The following is a 14903-nucleotide window of genomic DNA, read 5'->3' on the forward strand; positions in this document are numbered from 1 at the left end:
TTGCTCTGACGGGTCTTAGTTGTAGCACATGGGCTTCTTAGTTGTGGCGCATGGGATCTTTTTTTTTTAGTTGTGGCATGTGGGCTCTTAGTTGTGGCATACAGACTCTTAGTTGTGGCATGCAAACTCTTAGTTGTGCATGTGTGTGGAATCTAGTTCCCCAACCAGGGATGGAACCCGGGCCCCTGCATTGGGAGCATGGAGTCTTACCCACTGGACCACCAGAGAAGTCCCATTTGTTCTGTATTTAATTTAAATTTGTAGGATGGTCACTACCAGTCCTTTCACCACAGCTTCTCCAGTGAGTTCTTTATATCATGTCTTAAATTGGCAGAACTTTATTGTTCAGTATCTTTTTTCAAGAATAAGTTCTGCAGACCTGTATTCTGAGTTTGTTCATAATGGAAAGTATTTCCTTATTGTCCTAATTTTTGAATTGTATCTTGGCTATATATAATATCATTAGGTCACACTTTCTTTCCTTTTAAGAATTCAAGCAGTGGACCTGGAGAGTATTGCTGTGGGGAGGACCAGGGACAGTCCCACCCCCCTGACCCCCTTGCAGTCAACTGAGTTTAACTACAGTAAGTCTTGCCGTTGAACATTCTGTAACTGAATTTTTCAGAATGCGTTTCTTCCAATTTTTATTTTGTGGGCTTTTATGTTTGAATACATCTTCTGTTCTCCATTCATTGGATTTTCTACTTTAGGGACACAGGTTATACTTATGTTTGATTATCTTGTTTTATGTAGCTCTTAGTTCCTCTCTAACCCCCCACCCCCCTTTTATTCTTGGCCACGCTCCGTGGCTTGTGGAATCTTAGTTCCCTGACCAGGAATCGAACCCGGGCCTCAGCAGTGAAAGTGCCCAGTCCTAACCATTGGACCCTCAGAGAATTCCTTCTAACCACTTTCTTTTTTTTTTTAAATTTTTATTGGAGTATGGTTGCTTTACAATGTTGTGTTAGCCTCCACTACACAACAACATGAATCAGCCATCCACATACAGATATCCCTTCCCTTTTGGACATAACCACTTTAATATCTGCTGATTTTTCACTTGCATTAATAGGATTGTTTCATGCCCCTTTTTAAGCAGTATTTTTATTCTCAAGAATGTATATTTTTTTCCTTGCTGATTCTATGTTATTTACTAATTCTGTTTTAGTTTTTAAATTACTTTGGTTGTATAATCCCTATCTTTGACCTTTTTTTGTTTCATTATCTCATTTTTGTGCTTTGTTCGAAGTTTTATTTAGCGTGAAGCAGTTTTGAGAAATATCTTCAAATTGCGTTTTTTTAAAAAAATTGTATTTATTTATTTATGGCTGTGTTGGGTCTTTGTTGCTGCGCGCGGGCTTCCTCTAGTTGTGGCGAGCGGGGGCTACTCTTCGTTGCAGTGCATGGGCTTCTCATTGCGGTGCCTTCTCGTTGCGCAGCATGGGCTCTAGGCGCGCGGGCTTCAGTAGTTGCGGCTTGTGAGCTCTAGAGCGTAGGCTCAGTAGTTGTGGCACACGGGCTTAGTTGCTCTGCGGCATGTGGGATCTTCCCGGACCAGGGCTCGAACCCATGACCCCTGCATTGGCAGGCGGATTCTTAACCACTGCGCCGCCAGAGAATTCTGAGAAATATCTTTATGCTGAGTTATATTTATTTGTAGGGTAAGATTTTTGGTTCTCTTATGCACGTTGTGTTCTTTATATTGTTTCGTTTTTGGCTGTGATTTCTTTGCCATGCAACTTTTTTCCCTCTTGCTCATTTTTGTGAGGCTCTTGTAGATATTTGCTCCACTATAGTTTAGGTAATTTCTTGAATCTCTTCTCACCATTTTTGAGACTAGGGTTTGAGGGCTAAGTATTTTGCCTTTTTCTGACGCCAGCGGGAATGGCAAGGATGCAGTGTAGAAGCTCAGCTGGGGCAGTATAGTTTTTGGTAAAACCTCAGGCTCAGCTTTCTTTTCTAATTTTTGATTAAATGTCTTATACTAGATTTTAATCTCTTAACTGTGTGGGAGTATCTCATACAGTTAAGAATACCCTCTGATTTTATATAATTCACTCCTAGCCTAGATCCTTTACTTCCAAAGAGTAAGTACTCTCTCTTCCTCTAGTTTTTCCTGTTTCTGCCCTGAAGCTTGCACTACTCTTTAGGCAGAGAACAAATTAAGTAGGCAGGAAAACAAAACGAAAAGATTGCTTCTCTGCAGAATGAGGGGTTTTTGTGATATTCTCAGAATTTTAACTAATTTTGGAAGCAGGATTATTAATAGCTGAATTCTATAGTTCAGTCCAGGGCATTTTCTCCTCTATTTCTGAAGTCTTCTATTTCACTGCTTGCTTGCCAGTTTTTGTTTAATGCATTATTATCTGCCTCTGCCAATCCCCCAGTTTTGGTTGCTGTTTGGTTTGTTGTTTTCACTGGTTTTTGTTTGTTAGATTTTGAATCGTTAACATTGGAAAAATTTGATGTGATTTCAGATCACCATTTTTTAAGCGTTAGGAGTTATTAAATCTAGACACACTCTCCTTACTAGAAATTTAATTTCTAATATTGGGCTTCCTGATGAACTCTTCTTTGCACTTAGTGATGATGAAATTCTTTCCTACATATGAGCAAATCTTTGTTGATAATTTAGAATTTTTCTGGGGAAGTAATAACCTCAAGCCAAATATTGCATTCCTTTTAGAATTCACTTTCTGATTTACCCCCAGTATTTCTACCAGTTGTTCAGTGATTGCACGTGTACTTTTCAAACTCTGAGATATCTGATTTCTCTGTGTCTGAAGACATGAACTTATTTCAGGTGTTATCTCTACTGTATTGTACTTTAGTTTTCCTTTAACAGTTAATTTCTTTACCCATTCCAGTTTGAACACTAGAAACATTGGATGTCTCTTAGTTGTTTATCTTGCTCTAAACTTAGGTTAAAAACTCCTGTATCGTCCCTAACTTCTACATGGAAAGTAGTTCATTCTGGAGCTAAAGCTACTTTAAAATGGAAACATTTTCTCTCCCTTCTTTTATATCTTTTCTTCTTTTCCCTACTCTTTCAAATTTCCTTTTTTTTTTGTTTTTTGGCTGTGTTGGGTCTTCGTTGCTGCACGTGGGCTTTCTCTAGTTGCGGTGAGCAGGGGCTACTCTTCGTTGTGGTGCATGGGCTTCTCATTGTGGTGGCTTCTCTTGTTGCGGAACACGGGCTCTAGGTGCGCGGGCTTCATTAGTTGTGGTGTGTGGGCTCAGTAGTTGTGGCACATGGGCTTAGTTGCTCCACAGCATGTGGGATCTTCCCAGACCAGGGATTGAACCCGTGTCCCCTGCGTTGGCAGGTGGATTCTTAACCACTGCGCCACCAGGGAAGTCCAAATTTCCATTTTATAATTCGTCATCATGGGTAACTTACCTATATTTTTATTTAAATTAAAAAAAAAATATATATTTTTAAAGGTTTCAGTTAACTTTCTTGGGAGGTGTAGGTTAAAGTCTATTTTGTGCTTGTTTAAGCCATTCCTTTGTGATCTGTAAAAACAGATCCTTACAGGGCTGTTTTAAAGATTAAATGAGATAATATATATATTTGTAAATTACAAATTGCTACAATTCTGATTATTTTTATTGTTAATTATACACACTAATATATTTAGGAGTGACACTGGTTGTCCTTACCTATGGTTTTACATAAAAATATTCAGTATTTGTTTATTTCCTTCTGGTTGGTACTCTCTTTTAGCATAAAATTTTATTCACTTATTTATTAAATTTATTTTTTATGGAAATAATATAGTTGATGTAAAGTATATTAGTTTTAGGTGTACTATGTAGTGACTTGATATTTACATACATTATGAAATGATCGCCATAATAAGTCTAGTAACTATCTGTCCCTGTACAAATTTCTTAACAATGTTATTGACCATATTCTTTATGGTGTGTATTATAGCCCCTTTGCTCACTTATTTTATAGCTGGAAGTTTTCTCCCCCACCCCGCTCAGTTTGTTCTCTGCATCTGAGTCTGTTTTTGTTCGGTTTGTTTGTTTTGTTTTTTAGATTCCACATAAAAGGAAGGTCATATGGTACTTGTCTTTCTTAGTCTGACTTATTTAACTTAGTGTAATACTGTCTAAATCCATTCATGTAAAATGGCAAAATTTTATTTTTTTAATGGCTGAGTAATATGACACGCACACTGTCTTCTTTATCCATTTATCTACTGATGGCCGCTTAGATTGCTTCCATATCTTGGCTATTGCAAATAATGCTGCAGTGGACATTGTGCATATGTCTTTTTGAATTAGTGTTTTTGTTTTCTTTGGGTAAATACCCAGAAATGAAATTGCTGGATCATATGGCAGTTCTATTTTTAATTTTTTGAGGAATCTTCACATTGTTTTCCATAGTGGCTGCACTAATTTCCAATACCACCGACAGTTCACAAGGGTTCTCTTTTCTCTGCATCCTTGCCAACACTTATAATTTGTTGTCTTTTTGATGATAGCCATTGTGACAGGTGTGACGTGGTATCTCATCGTGGTTCTGATTTACATTTCCCTGATGATTAGTGATATTGAGCATCTTCTCATGTGTCTGTTGGCCATCTGTATGTCTTTTTTGGAAAAATGTCTATTCAGGTCCTCTGCTTATTTATTTTGTTTTATTTTGCGGTACGCGGGCCTCTCACTGTTGTGGCCTCTCCCGTTGCGGAGCACAGGCTCCGGACGCGCAGGCTCAGCGGCCATGGCTCACGGGCCCAGCCGCTCCGCAGCATGTGGGATCTTCCCGGACCGGGGCACGAACCCGTGTTCCCTGCATCAGCAGGTGGACTCTCAACCACTGCACCACCAGGGAAGCCCCCTCTGCTTATTTTTTAATTGGGTTGTTGGTTTTTGGATGTTGATTTATATGAGTTCTTTGTGTATTTTGGATATTAATCCCTTATCAGATATGTTGTTTGCAAGTATCTTGTCCCATTCAGTAGGTGGCCTTTTCATTTTGTTGCTGGTTTCCTTCACTGTGCAAAAACTTTTCATTCTCAGTTTGATGTCCCTTTTGTTTATTTTTGCTTTTGCTTCCCTTGCCTCAGGAGACATATCTGGAAAGATTCTGCTAAGACCAGTTTCGAAAAGCATGCTGCCCATGTTTTCTTCTGGTTTTATGGTTTCAGGTCTTCCTTTTAAGTCATTTTGAGTTTATTTTTGTATATGGTGTAAGAAAGTAGTCTAGTTTGACTCTTTTGTATGTAGCTGTCCAGTTTTCACAACATCATTTATTGAAGAGGCTGTCTTTTCCTCATTGCATATTCTGGCCTCCTTTGTTACAGATTAACTGACCATGTAAGCATGGGTTTATTTCTGGACTCTCTGTTCTGTCCCGTTGATCTGTGTGTCTGTTTTTGTGCTAGTACCATAGTATTTTGATTACCATAGTTTTGCAGTATAGTTTGAAATCAGGGTCTGTGATACCTCCAGCTTTGTTCTTCTTTCTCAGATTTCTTTGGCTCCTTGCATAAAATTTTAAAGCAGAATTCATATCATATTAACCATTTCCCCAAATCTTTAAATATTCCTTTAGAACATGCTTTTTAAGTGGCCATTACATGGTTGTATAATAATTTTTCAACCACATCTGTGTCACTGGACATTCAGATTGTTTTCAGGTTTTTTATCATTGCAAATAGTAGCATAATAAACTGTATTTAATCCTTTGTTCACTTCCTAGAGGTGAAATTACTAGATCAGATAAAGCATTCATGGTTTCTAACTCTTACCTTTAAAATGGTCCTTTGCATTTTTACATTCTCTCAAGTAATGTATGCAGGTACTCATTTCACTGTAACTTGGGCAACATTGGGTTTTATTATAAACAAAAACCCAACAATTTTGATCACTAGGTAATAGAAAAATATTACCATTAAGTTCTCTAGTAGTTGGGTTGCACATTCTTTGTTATTGTTGTTTAGTGACTCAGTTTCTTTTATAAATTGCCCTTTGTACATTGTTTTATGGCATATATATTTTTTCTTACTGATTTATAAAAAATTTAAACAGCACTGAAATACGGAACATATTAACTCACTTCTCAGTTTGTTTTTAGCTTTTTACTGGTTTTTAAATTGATGTAGAAGTATTTTGAATTTGAATAGCTAAAACTGCCTTTTCCATTTCTGATTTTGTTTTTAACCTTATTGGAGTATAGTTGCTTTACAATGTTGTGTTAGTTTCTGCTGTACAACAAAGTGAATCAGCTGTATGTATGCATATATCCCCATATCCCCTCCCTCTTGAGCCTCCCTCCCACCCTCTGTATCCCACCCCTCTAGGTGGTCACAAAGCGCTGAGCTGATCTCCCTGTGCTATGCAGCAGCTTCCCACTAGCTAGCTGTTTTACATTTGGTAGTGTATATATGTCAACGCTACTCTCGCACTTCGCCAGCTTCCCCTTCCCCCGCTGCGTCCTCAAGTCTGTTCTCTATGTCTGTGTCTTTATTTCTGCTCCACCACTAGGTTCATCAGTACCATTTTTTTAGATTCCTTATATGTGAGTTAGCATACGGTATCCATTTCTGATTTTTTAGTGAGTTTTTTACTCTTAGAAAAAGTCTTTCTTTAAAGTTTTAAAAAATATTTTCTTAAATCTCTTAGATTATTTTAATTTTTATTTAACTATTTAAAGTAATCCATTTGGATTTTGTCTTACTTTGTATGATACTTTCCCCTAAATTATTAACCAGTTATTGTAGTACCATTACTAAATAATTTCAGTCTTTCCTTGCTGATTTGGAATCCCATCTTTGTCATATGCTAAATATTTATATTAATTGAATATTTTCCTGGAATTTCCTTTTGTTCTATTGTTCTATTAAAATCAGCCTATCTTTTTAGTGTGAAAGTCATTAGACTGTGTTGATTCATATCTTACCGGCCAATATTATGAATATAATCTATCGATAGCCTCTTCCACTGAGCATTTGAAATCCTCATCTCAGGATGTATTTCTTGGCGTATTACAAAGGACCAAAGTTCTGTGTTATTTCATGATGAGTTCCATACATTCACATTTTCATAGATTTACACATGCATACTTTACTTTTTACTCTCGTGTGTTTTCCAAGATTGTAGAGATTGTTTATCTTGTTCTTATTCAGACTCTTTACATGATGACTGGGATCTAAGGGGGCAAAGGTGAAAGACGTAGAAGACTTCTCAAGGCTCTTCTTAGCTCCAGAACTTGTACATGACATCCTATTACAAAGAATTGGAGGCATGAGTCCTTATGATCTGTCACAGTTAAAATATCTTCATAGTAAGAAAGTTTCCTAAAAAAATCTGAATAAAAACTACTATTGTGTTATTTTACATTTTCTTTTACTAAAGTATTAACATTGCAGTCAAGAGGTATCTAATGTACTTATTAAATCAGGAGTTAAAAGCAAAGAGTGGCAGTACTCTTGGGTATTACAGTAAAACATCTATCCTTAATTTTTATGCTTTTTGTTTTGCTGGTGTGTATTCTCTTTTAGGGCAGAGCCAGTGATATTACTCTTTCATGCCTTGAATAGATTAAGTTCTCCGAATGTTTAAATTTATGAACTATTGCAAATAAGTTGAATTAACTAAATAGTAGTAAACTTCACACCCAATAGTGACTGACTCTTACCTACTGATTCAAACATCTGAGAGTGATTTCGTTAAAAGTTTTTGGTGTTAAATAAGGTTGGGCTCCTAATATTTAATTAATTTCTTATTAATTGAATTCCTTTGTTATATTTCAATTCATCAGTTTTAGCAGAGATAACTAATTCATCTATTTTTGGAGTAAACCTCAGAAAGAATTTTTTGCCTGAGTTTCTATGCTCTGTTTTGTAGTTTGTGGGCCATAGAATTTAATGCATGGTGTTGGAGAATCCGACATCATTATGATGTGATAGTGCATGTCAAAGTGCTATGTAAATTTTAAAGTGCTATTTATGAAATGTACGCAACAGTATTTGGTGTTTTTAACAGAAGAAAAAGTTTGTCAGATATAAAAGTAGCAAATAATTGTAGACTTTAGTTGTTTATATATTGTTCTACGTTGGTCAGGGATAAGGGAACTGAAGTCACCTTAAAATAAGTTATACTAGTATTACTATATATTTTAATATATAGTAATATATATAGTAATGCCATAAGTATATTACTAGTATTGTTTATATATAAAATAATATGATCATGGTTAGAAGTGATTGTTATTTTTGACAAATATTTGTTAACATTGTAAATTACTTAAACACAATTATATAGAAATCTCATCTTTATTATGTATATGTGGGTTATGATTTAAATTTAAATTGGATTTTACTTCTATTCACTTTTAGAAATATAAAGAAAAGGACAAACACAAACAAAAACACAAGAAGCAACCAGAACCATCACCTGCATTGGTTCCTTCCTTGACTGTTACTACAGAAAAAGTAAGTTTTAAGTGTCATATTTTGTTCTACATAATAACTAGTTATGTGCTGACTTTTACCGTTTAACTAGTTATGTGCTGAATTTTGAAAATACTTGAGGAAGTGTCCTGGTTCCTTCTAAGCATTTCCACCTCTCTAACCCTACATCAAGTGCTTTAGGTTTTCTATTCTTAGTCCTTTATTCTATCTTCTGTTTATTCTATGCTGATTTCTGAAGAATGTTAAGTGAGGATAACAAGTGGGGGGCATCATTGAGATGTAAACTTTGGGCTGTGCAGTGGGCTTTGTCCACCTGTGCTTTTGAATTTTGGCTTCATCACTTACAGACCAAGCTCTTAGGTTAATTAACCTCTTTGTAACTCAATTTCATCATTCGTTAAAGTGGGGGAGATAATTGTTGGAATTGAATGAGGTAATGCATATGAAGCAGTTAGAACAATGTCTAGTTCATAGTAAGTATTACTTAGTAAATGTTAAATATTATTAAGATTATAATCATGTGGGTAACAGGAAAACAAGTGGGGATGGTGCTGGGCAGCTGGGACAGAGTAAGAAAGGGAGGTGGGAGGGGTGCAGTAGAAGAGGCCAGGATGAGAGACCAATCACATAAGGCTGTATAAGCCAGTGGAAGGACGTAGTTTTCAGTCTGAGTGTAAAGATAGCCATTAGAGCAGCGGTCCCCAACCTTTTTGGCACCAGGGACTGTTTTTTTTTTTTTTAATTAAGTTATTTATTTATATTTTAATTTTTGGCTGTGTAGGGTCTTCATTTCTGTGGGAGGGCTTTCTCTAGTTGCGGCAAGTGGGGGCCACTCTTCATCGTGGTGTGCGGGCCTCTCACTGTCGCGGCCTCTCTTGTTGTGGAGCACAGGCTCCAGATGCGCAGGCTCAGTAGTTGTGGCTCACGGGCCTGGTTGCTCCGCGGCATGTGGGATCTTCCCAGACCAGGGCACAAACCCGTGTCCCCTGCATTGGCAGGCAGATTCTCAACCACTGCGCCACCAGGGAAGCCCCAGGGACTGGTCTTGTGGAAGATAATTTTTCCACAGATGGGGGGTGGTGGGGTGATGGTTTCAGCATGATTGAAGCGCATTGTTTATTGTGCACTTTATTACTGTTATTATTACATTGTAATATATAGTGAAGTAATTATACAACTCACCATAATGCAGAATCAGTGCGAGCCCTGAGCTAGTTTTCACTTGCCACTGACTGATAGGGTTTTGATAGGAGTCTGCAAGCGATTGATTTATTATGGTCTCTGCAGTCAAACCTCTCTGATAATGATAATCTGTATTTGCAGCCCGCTCCCCAGTGCTAGCATCACCACCTCATCTCCCCCTCAGATCATCAGGCATTAGATTCTCATAAGGAGCACGCAAGCTAGATACCTCGCGTGTGCAGTTCACCGTAGGGTTTGCGCTCCTATGAGAATCTAATGCCGCTGCTGATCACAGGAGGCGGAGCTCAGGCAGTAACGTGAGCAGTGGAGAGCGGCTGTAAATATAGATGAAGCATCGCTTGCTCGCCTGCCACTCACCTCCTGCTGTGCAGCCCGGTTCCTAACAGGCCACGGACTGGTACCAGCCCGGGGATTGGGGACCCCTCCGTTAAAGAGTTCTGATCTGAGATGTAACATGGTGTTACTTAAGTTTTGTAAGAACCTGTGGCTGCTTTGTTGTAAATGGACTATAGAGAGTCAAGAATGAAAGGAGGGAGGCCATTAGGAGGTTATTGCAATAATCCAGAAAGGGATGGTTGTGACACTGGGGGGTGGTGAAAGGTGATCAGGTTATGAATACATTCAAAAGTAGAACCCACGTAACTTTCTTATAGATAAAAAGTGTAAGAGAAAGAGGATCCAAAGATGATTCCAAAGATGTTAGCCCACGTAACTAGAAGGAATGGAACTGCTGTTGACAAAGATGTGAAAGACTGTGGGTGTGGTAGGTTTAGGGGAAGAAGAGGAATTCAGTTTTGGGTATGGTATTTGTTCTTTTTAAAATTTTTTAAAATTGAAGTATAGTTGATTTACAGTGTTGTGTTAATTTTTTCTGTATAGCAGAGTGACACAGCCATACATATATACATATTTTTTTTCATATTCTTTTCCATTATGGCTTATCACAGGATACTGAATATAGTTCCTTGTGCTGTACAGTAGGACCTTGTTATTTATCCATCCTATATATAATGGGTTGTATCTACTAATCTCCAAACTTCCAATTCTTTCCTCCTCCACATCCCTGCCCCATGGCAACCACAAGTCTGTTCTCTATGTCTGTGAGTCTCTTTCTGTTTCATAGATATGTTCATTTGTGTCGTATTTTAGATTCCACATATAAGTGATATCATCTGATATTTGTCTTTCTCTTTCTGACTTTTTTCGCTTAGTATGATAATCTCTAGGTCCATCTATGCTGCTGCAAATGGCATTATTTCATTCTTTTTAATGGCTGGGCAATATTCCTGTGTGTGTGTGTGTGTGTGTGTGTGTGTGTGTGTGTGTGTTTGTGTTTAGGGTTGTCCAAAAAGTTCGTTGGGGTTTTCCTGTAAAATCTTACAGAAAAACCGGAACAAACTTTTTGGCCAACCCAGTATATACCACGTTTTTTAATCCATTTGTCTGTTGATGGACATTTAGGTTGCTTCCATGTCTTGGCTATTGTAAATAGTGCTGCTATAAACATAACGGTGCATGTAGCTTTTCGAATTATAGTTTTGTCTGGGTATATGCCCAGGAGTGGGATTGCTGGATCATACGGCAACTCTAGTTTTTGAGGAACCTCCATACTGTTTTCCATAGTGGCTGCACCAATTTACATTCCCACCAACAGTATAAGAGTGTTCCCTTTTCTCCACACCCTCTCCAGCATTTGTTGTTTGTAGACTTTTTAATGGTGGCCCCTCTGACTGGTGTGAAGTGGTACCTCATTGTAGTTTTGAGTTGCATTTCTCTAATAATTAGCGATGAGTATCTTGCAAAAGTGGTTCTAGAGGGAACATATCTTAACATAATAAAAGCTATTTACAACAGAGCCACAGCGAATGTAATACTCAGCGTTGAAAAGCTGAAAGCATTCCTGCCCAAAACAAGACAAGGATACCCACTCTCACCACTTCTCTTCAGCATAATATTGGAAGTTTTAGCCACAACAATGAGACAAGAAAAAGAAATAAAGGTATTCAAACTGGTAGGGAAGAGGTAAAGTTGTCATATACACAAATGATATGATGCTATATGTAGAAAACCCTGAAGACTCCACACAAAAACTGATGAACGAATTTAGCAAGGTAACAGTATACAAGATTAACATACAGGAATCAGTTGCATTCCTTTACAGTAACAGTGAAATAACAGAACAGGAATGCAAGCAAACAATCCCTTTTAAAATTGCTTCAAAAAAAAAAAAGAAACTTAGGAGTGAACCTTACCAAGGAGGTAAAAGACTTATATGCTGAGAACTACAAAACCTTAATAAAGGAAACTGAAGATGATTCAAAGTAATGGAAAGATATCCCCTGCTCTTGGATTGGAAGAATTAATATTGTTAAAATGGCCGTACTACCCAAAGCTATCTATAGATTTAATGTGATCCCTATCAAATTACCCATGACATTTTTCACAGAAGTAGAACAAATAATCAGAAAATTTATATGGAAACTTTATAAAAGACCCAGAATTGCCAAAACAATCCTGAGGAAAGAGGACAAGGCAGGAGTTATGACTCTCCCAGACTTCAGACAATACTACAAAGCTACAGTAATCAAAACAGTATGGTATTGATACAAAAACAGACAGGTCAGTGGAACAGAATAAAGAGCCCAGAAATAAACCCACACACCTATCTATGGGCAGCCTTCGACAAAGGACGCAAGAATATACAATGGTAAAAGACAGTCCCTTCAGCAAGTGTGTTGGGAAAGTTGGACAGCTGTATGTCAGTCAGTGAAGTTAGAACACACCCTTACACCATACACAAAAGTAAACTCAAAATGCTTAAAGACTTAAATATAAGACAGGACACCATAAAACTCCTAGAAGAGGACACAGGCAAAACATTCTCTGAAATAAATCGTAGCAGTGTTTTTTTAGGTCAGTCTCCCCAGGCGATAAAAATAAAAGCAAAAATAAACAAATGGGACCTAAATAAACTTATAAGCTTTTGCACAGCAAAGGAGACCATAAACAAAACAAAAAGACAACCTACGGACTTGGAGAAAATATTTGCAAATGATGCGACCAACAAGGGCTTAATTTCCAAAATATACGAACAGCTCATACAATTCAACAGCAACAAAAAAAGCCTGGGATTTCCCTGTTGGTCCAGTGGTTAAGACTCCATGCTGCCAATGCAGGGGCCCTGGCTCTGATTCCTGGTCAGGGAACTGTATCCTGCATGCTGCAACTAAAGATCCCACACACTGCAATGAAGATTCCGCACTCGGCAGCAAAGATCCTGTGTGCCTCAAATAAGACCCAAGATACAACTAAGCTTATACTTTTCCAAATTCTGCTCTAAGGGATTGATAATAACTGTAACAGTGAGACCTAGTGAGTGATAAGGTCTGATGTTTTGAGGTTTTATACCTGGAGGGCTTTAGAGAGAGAGAGGGGTTTAGAATCAGCATGGAAGAGCAAGAGAACCCAGCCCACCTGCATAGCCAGTGAAACCAGAGTAGAGTAGCTGGAGTAGAGTATCCATTACTTGAAGTAGCTGTGAGGTAAACAGGGTGTTCAGGGTGACCCCTGATTTTCTTAGAGCAAGAATCTGCAGGGAATATTCTGAGAAAAGGTTGAGCTTATTTATTTTTTAATATTTATTTATTTATTTGGCTGTGCCATGTCTTAGTTGTGGCATGTGGGAATCTAGTTCTCTGACCAGGGATCGAACCTGGGCCCCCAGCATTGGGAGTGTGGAGTCTTAACCACTGGACCGCCATGGCAGTCCCAAGGTTGAGTTTAATATAGCAGCTTTTCTTGATCATTCTGAGTTCCAGAGAGAACAGTGGAAGGGTTTCAGCTGTTGAAGAGGGAGCAGCGGGGGTGTGTGGACAAAATGTTCATGGCTGAGTGGGAAAGACGGAGGAGAGGATTAAACTGGATTCTGGGCTTTCTGTTAGTGAGTGGCAAAGAGGCAGGTGAGGATTGACCTGGAGTCTGTCTTTTGGTAAAGTCGTAATCAGATTAACCCTTGGAGATTGAAGGAAAATAATCTGGTGAGGCCTTCAGTATGTATGTATGTATGTATGTATGTATGTATGGCTGTGTTCAGTCTTCGTTGCGGTGTGCGGGCTTCTCATTGTGGTGGCTTCTCTTGTTGCGGGGCACGGGCTCTAGGCACATGGGCTTCAGTAGTTGCAGCCCATGGGCTCAGTAGTTGTGGCTCACGGGCTTAGTTGCTCCGCGGCATGTGGAATCTTCCCGGACCAGGGATCGAACCCGTGTCGCCTGCATTGGCAGGCGGATTCTTAACCACTGCGCTGCCAGGGAAGCCCAGGCCTTGAGTATTTGAAAGGGGCAGGTAGTGTGGGCTCCTTCTTGACCTGGTGGATGGATGGTAGAGGATTTGAGCCATAGATTCCTTTTAGGAGGAGAGTGTTCCTTTACTGTTGGTGCACCACACTTTTTATTACCTTCTATTGATGGAAACATAGGACTATATCAAGGAATGTAAGGCTGAGTTTTATTTTGATCTTCAAGGCTCCTTTTAGATCCCATGGTTAAAATTTGTAGAGCACATTTGGGCTTCCCTGGTGGCACAGAGGTTGAGAGTCCGCCTGCCGATGCAGGGGACGCGGGTTCGTGCCCCGGTCCGGGAAGATCCCACATGCCGTGGAGCCACTGGGCCCGTGAGCCATGGCCGCTGAGCCTGTGCGTCCGGAGCCTGTGCTCCGCAACCGGGGAGGCCACAACAGTGAGAGGCCCGCGTACCGCAAAAAAAAAAATAAATAAATAAAATTGTAGAGCATATTTAAATTGAGTCACTGGGAAGTTTAATTTACTATTGCAGTTTTTAAATACCTGTACTATATAGCCAGTTTTTTGTTTGTTTGTTTGTTTGTTTGTTTTTTGCGGTACGCGGGCCTCTCACTGTTGTGGCCTCTCCCGTTGCAGAGCACAGGCTCCGGATGCGCAGGCTCAGCGGCCATGGCTCACGGGCCCAGCCGCTCCGTGGCATGTGGGATCTTCCCAGACTGGGGCACGAACCCGCGTCCCCTGCATCGGCAGGCGGACTCTCAACCACTGCGCCACCAGGGAAGCCCTATAGCCAGTTTTGATTGTACATTTTTGAACCTTGCATTTGTCATTTCTTACACCTTAAGGCAAAATTCCATTTTGTTTATTTCTTTATTAACTTAGAATCGACTCTGCTGGTCTTAGAATTTTTAATTGTACTTTATGTATAATTTTTAACCCTTTTTTGACTCTAAACATTTTTCAGGCTAGGAATTA

At 39.0% G+C, this 14903-nt stretch overlaps 1 protein-coding gene across 12 annotated transcripts in view; it reads left to right on the forward strand.

Annotated features, from left to right (window-relative positions):
- The window catches only part of MLLT10 (MLLT10 histone lysine methyltransferase DOT1L cofactor), a 256251-nt gene that overhangs the window by 136840 nt on the left and 104508 nt on the right, over positions 1-14903 (forward strand). For all 12 annotated transcript variants that reach the window (XM_079912301.1, XM_079912296.1, XM_079912302.1 and 9 more), the window contains one exon: positions 8352-8447. In XM_079912301.1, coding sequence (XP_079768427.1) covers positions 8352-8447 — 96 coding nt within the window. The remainder of the gene's footprint in view (positions 1-8351; positions 8448-14903) is intronic.

The sequence above is a fragment of the Stenella coeruleoalba genome, assembly GCF_951394435.1.
Source record: "Stenella coeruleoalba genome assembly, chromosome: 2".
Taxonomy (NCBI): Eukaryota; Metazoa; Chordata; class Mammalia; order Artiodactyla; family Delphinidae; genus Stenella; species Stenella coeruleoalba.